The 6,000-nt window shown below is 42.5% G+C and overlaps 1 protein-coding gene across 1 annotated transcript in view; it reads left to right on the plus strand.

Annotated features, from left to right (window-relative positions):
- Positions 1-5,517, plus strand: part of LOC126351873 (cilia- and flagella-associated protein 251-like) — a 152,523-nt gene extending 147,006 nt beyond the window's left edge. Inside the window, exon 2 of the mRNA XM_050002644.1 lies at positions 5,097-5,517. Coding sequence (XP_049858601.1) covers positions 5,097-5,517 — 421 coding nt within the window. The remainder of the gene's footprint in view (positions 1-5,096) is intronic.
- Positions 5,518-6,000: the final 483 nt, after the last annotated feature.

The following is a 6,000-nucleotide window of genomic DNA, read 5'->3' on the forward strand; positions in this document are numbered from 1 at the left end:
TGGGCCATTTTCAGAGGCGGAAAAACCCAGACTTTGCATAGACAGAGGAGATCATCCAAATGGCCGCTCTGTGCGACCAATGCATTGTGAAAAAATAAGGCTAATTTAATAAACATTAGAAAGTTGAGGTACTGAGGAACAAGTAGGCTCATTTCAACGACAAAAATAAGAAGAGTGTGCCAGGAAAGATGCACTATCGATATCTGAAATGCTCTGTAACTTATTGCACAATTAATGTCTGGTAATTGTTCTAGGTATAAAAATTTACACATTGGCAGCACATTATGTGTCTTCAACAAATGATCCGGTAACGGATAGATTCATTGAGTTCTATCAGATGGTCATAGCAGATACATTAAAACAGCACACAATTTTTAACAACAGGCCAAATGTGCCTTCTGTGGAACAATTTTTGTTAGCTAAATGATAATTAAGATGGTAAAAATAGCGACACTGTCCAACTCTAGACGTAAGTAGGGAACATCAACATGCTGAACAGTCTGTATTTATAATTATTTACTCTATAAAACTTGGGAAAGCGTGATCAGAATCATTTATGAATAAGCTATTGCAAATAGAAAAAAATCAAAGATCATATACAGAAAGCTAAGGAAATTTATTTGTTACTGATGTATAATACGTGGTATGATGCACAGGAGCACCGAGACTATCGCATTTGTGGCTTAGTATCACTGAGTTTTTTCACTTAGTTCTTTTTAAATATTCATGGAGTGTCATTGGCGAGAACTTAACATATTTTTATACGTGAGTGAACTTTCAAATTATCTTGTGTTAACAAAGAGCCTTTTGCAGTTGCATTCAGCTTGAGTTGGACACAATAATTTTCATGAGGGACTAACTCATGTAGATCTGAATTGTTCCTGCAGTTGTACTCACCTAGCGTGTTGGACTTAGTATATTTTTTACGATTAGTCAGAGTGGGACATATATTTTGAAGTGACGCTGGTTGGACACTAACATTACTGGGGAAGGTTTCTCGGATTTTATCGCTATTTAATGATAGTCTCCATTGTATGTAACCCCCATTCGGATATTGATTTAATTTGTGATCTGTGAACTTTAAAATCATGGATCCAGTCACAGTACTTTAAATTTTACAGAAAACTTTGTTTATTACTATTTGACACCACAAAGGATTAGACTATCAATTCCAGCCCGCATTTATTTGGACTACAACTAAATTAAGGCACTGGAAACATGAAACAGGAGTGTTTGTGTTGTTCCCCCTCAGACATAGCTTCGCCGAAGTATCTAAGCCAAACTACACACTAGGGTGGCCCATTGTTCTCTCTTTCTGTGGTGACTGTTCTTTTCGAAAATTATTTCGTGAATTTGCGTGCATGGGTCTCTGAACTATACGGTAAACAGCAGGCTTTCGTGGCCGTTGTCATTGAAGTGTGGCACATAGCACATACTCGGCCATTGATCTCTTAGTTCTATCCAACGGAGAGCTCACAACGACTTATGTGGTAGTGACCACATTCTGCTCTTCCTGTCCCTCGCCCAGGCTTCAGGTGAATCGGCAGTCCTTCGTTCCTTAGGTTACCCCAGCAGTGGACAGTGCCTTGGTGGTATCCGGAAATCGCTGCGGCTATTAGAGATAATATGCAGGTCGTGCAACGTCATAAGCGGCACCTAGCCCTCGAGCCTTCAAATGGCTCCATGCCCGGGTCCGTCAACTGATAGACAGACAGAAGCAGGAGTGTTGGGATTGGTATGTCTCCACCATCGGAACATAATCTTCTGGGTTGCGAGGCCGCGTCGTATTTAACAGCCGACGTTTCGACCACTGTGCTGGGATCATATTCAGGATCTTGTTGGGTCCCTTTTAGATTGAGCAGTGTCAGAGATAAATATCACTCTCTCTTATAAAGGGAAGTTTTCCCGTGTTTGTGCTGGGGAAGTGGGATTATTGGGCTACCATCTTCATTAGATAGTAAGAGACGTTTTCCGGTGCTAATATCTAAGGAGGAGGTTATTGAATAAAATCCCTGTGGCTGCTACTGAAGGGTCAGTGTCATTGGCTAGTAGCGAAATGGGCAGAGCAAGAGAGGGGGAATGTTCATGCAAAACATTTTTTCCGACAGAAGTGGCTTCCAGACCGTTGTTTGTATTACTCGCACGCCGCGGCCTTGTATTCACTTTCTCGTTGGCGGAGAGCCACGATTCCAGAAGCCTATAGCCGTCTTCTCTATTGAAGTTACATGCGGTTTTTAGGAATTTCAGTCGTTCCTCGGACTTTTCTTCTATAAATATCGGTTTACTTAGCCAGCACACGTATGTTATTGAAATGGATGTCAAGGCCACAGTTCTCGCGATGTTCCGCTCCGCCGATCTCGTATTTTGTTTCAGGCGCGTGTGGCGTTCATGTCCCTTAATACGTTTTTTAACCATCCTTCCCGTTTCGCCTATGTACACTTTGCCGCAACGATGCGTCGTTTCATAGACACCTGCAGCGCGGAGGCTGACAGTTGCATCCGTTTTCCGTCATCACAAGGATGAGCCAGCCACACTGCAAAAAAATTAAAATCTCCAGACTAAAAGCAAAAAGCAAGAGAAGCACAGGTGATAAAGATACGAACACGAAGTCTAAAGGACAGCAGAGAGAGAGAGAGAGAGAGAGAGAGAGAGAGAGAGAGAGAGAGAGAGAGAGTTAAAAATTTGGTGTGGTGAAGGCCTGAGAGAGAAGGTCACACGCCCTCCGTTAGATTGAGTGACAAACCGCTCCCTCCCCTCCCCCCCCCCCCCTCCCTCCTCGTCTTCCTGTCTTCCTTTCGAATAAAACATAAAACCAGCTCAGCCGTTGAGGCAATGTCGCCTAACACCGTAGGTCGCGTGTCTGGAAAATTAAAAGACGGCCTCAGGGCGGATAGATTGGGACAGTCCAACAAAATGTGAATCACCATCAATAGAGAGTCGCAGCGACACTGGGGTAGGTCCTCGCGATAGAGGGGCGATCGTGAGTCAGCTAAGTAGGGCCGATGAGGAGGCGGCAAAAGACAACGGAATCCCTGCGAGTGGCTCGCATAGGCGACGTCCACACATTAGTTGTCTCCTCGGTAACACGTAGTTTATATGGTGTACTTAGGGTGTGCCATTCAGCATTCCACGTCCCGAAAAATTTACGGTGTAGGACCGACGGAGATCGGTATCCGGTGTGCCGATATGCGGAGTCGGTTTACCGGTAGCCTCTTTGCTCAGCAGCAAGTTAATTTCCTGGGCTTTCGATATGTCCTGCGGTCCAGATGAAGGCCACTGAACGCCAACGGTTTCGAATGTATGAACATACTGCTGGATAGCCATTACCAAAGGACTGCGAGGGAACCACTGCTACCGACATCACGGAACAAGCACAGCGTTGTGGTTGAAAAGCAGGAGAGATGTGTACTCCACGAGCTCTATGTCAAGATTTTTGACTTCCGCCGTAGAAAATTCTAGCAACGAGGAAATCGCTATATTGGTCGCAGGTTTTCGTTACTATCGATTTATATGATGGGTGTCTTCGTCGTCGAATCTGACACATCACATACCAGGGGACAGACAATTTGTCTGCACAGAATTTGGTTTTTGGCATTTGTTGAAGTATTTTTCAGAAACATTATATACTGTTATCTGATTAGTGTCAGAGAGGGTGTAAGCCACAGTTCCATTTTTCTGTTAGTGTGAGGAAGGCGGAAATTTATTCGTCGAGAGCTTCGTCGTTCTAAACTGTAATAAACTAGCACGACGCCGTACTGTGTGGAGCGCACCTCATCACACCGCATATACTTCCATGAAAATAGACCAGGAGATTTTAATTTAACAGGAGAGTGAGTGTAGCTTTACAGCGGACGTAAATGGATTCGTCCAGTACGACACAATTCATGGCAAATGAGAAAGTCGCAGATACGAAGAGTGTGAAAGAGGACAGAATGGAACTAAACCATACCACACAACGAACTACTTCAATGTGTTCTATTCCAAATAAGAAAATTACTATTTTCATTATGGCTTTCTACACGGGTGATGATTAAAACTGCGAGACCACGAAGGTAAGCAAATAACAAAATTTTACTTACTGTGCGTATATAGTACAGGGTGAGCCAGAAATTAAGCAGCCCTACATACAAGAAATTCAAATCTCGATTGATATGTTTGTAATGTACACACAACAATATATAGTTTCTCACAATAGATGCTGGGAACGTCCTACATATCAAATGTCCCTCGCGGATTCGCGATTGGGGCCGATGTGCCGGCCAGCCTGGTTGTCGTTATTAAAGTGGTTCCAGGTAAATACCGAGTGGTTCCAACGTCCCCTCCCATGTGGACGATGAGTGACCACTGTCACTGTTGATCATGCTATCTACACTAGACGCAGACTGAAGGGGTCCGCCCCGCGGGGAGAGGGACTTAAAAATGCCTTTGGGAGTGGCGACTCCATGGTAATAATAGCATGTGAAACTACGTTATATGATCCTGAAACAGCTGAGTAAAACTCAAACTATTGAGCCTACTTTCTGTTTACAGTTTCTTATCATGTCAACACTGACCCACAATATACTAGCGCAACGCAACCTGACTGCTCAAAAAAATTAAAACCTGACTTCAAATAATTAATTCAAAAGAGTAGCCCTGACTAAAAAATAAATCTTAACAATAACCTATACATTTCATTTCATTGAGCTCTTCCCTCAGAAAAATCTTCATTACGAGAACTACTGCAATACAACGAGCGTCAATACTGCCAGCTAAATAAAAGATTCTAACTACTAAAGCCACTGACTACTAATAGGCATGTGGTTAGCGAAGGAAAGATTTTTTTTGCAAACCAAATAATGTATTTTTTTTTACCTTAAAAATGTGACATCCAGTTCAGACACGACTATAAATAGTATAAAGGTATTTAATCATGAATAATATTCAATCTCCAAGTCCAACATGTACAGATCGTTAGCCTGCGCTAACGATTCAGACCTGTACCCTCCATCAATGCTAACTTGTCACATCTAACATCCATCACTGCTGGCTGTTCACCTCCAACTGCCCAACAGTACTGGTGCTTAACTTCCAACAACGAGTCCATCCAGCCACAGAGTCTCTTGCAAAGAAGAAGAAGAAGAGGAAGAAGAAGAAGAGGAAGAAGAAGAAGAGGAAGAAGAAGAAGAGGAAGAAAAAGAAGAGGAAGAAAAAGAGGAAGAAAAAGAAGAGGAAGAAAAAGAAGAAGAAGAAGAAGAGGAAGAAAAAGAAGAAGAAGAAGAAGAGGAAGAAAAAGAAGAAGAAGAAGAGGAAGAAAAAGAAGAAGAAGAAGAGGAAGAAAAAGAAGAAGAAGAAGAGGAAGAAAAAGAAGAAGAAGAAGAGGAAGAAAAAGAAGAAGAAGAAGAGGAAGAAAAAGAAGAAGAAGAAGAGGAAGAAAAAGAAGAAGAGGAAGAAAAAGAAGAAGGGGAAGAAAAAGAAGAAGAGGAAGAAAAAGAAGAAGAAGAGGAAGAAAAAGAAGAAGAAAAAGATGATTATTAATGTTTCAAGGCACAAAACAACGAGGTTATCAGCGTCCGTCTTACAAAGAAAGCGCAGTCATAGGTCGAATGCAAAGTGCTACACAGCGCTGCCAACACAGAAGCAGCCCACTTACAGATGCGCATAGCTATTGTTGGTTCTCCGCGAAATCACGCCCCACTCTGCATTGACTGGATAAAGGGCACCAGAAAGGACGGACGAAATTACTTTTATATAAATCATGTGAAAGAAAAAATCACGAACTAGAAATTCATGATATGAATTAAACCACCAATGTGCAATCGATTTACAAACACCATTAGTAACAAAATTTCTTCTTGATATTAGGTAACTCAGAAGTCAAAACTTTTCTGCTAGTGCTCTACAGTGGTTCCACTCATACCGCCAACCGTGTGTAACGATCGGAACAAAGAAGTCACGCCGCGTGGTTTGAGGCGCCATGTCACGGATTGTGCAGCCCCTCCCGCCGGGAGTTCGAGTCCT

Source organism: Schistocerca gregaria, chromosome 1 (assembly GCF_023897955.1).
Source record: "Schistocerca gregaria isolate iqSchGreg1 chromosome 1, iqSchGreg1.2, whole genome shotgun sequence".
Lineage (NCBI taxonomy): Eukaryota > Metazoa > Arthropoda > Insecta > Orthoptera > Acrididae > Schistocerca > Schistocerca gregaria.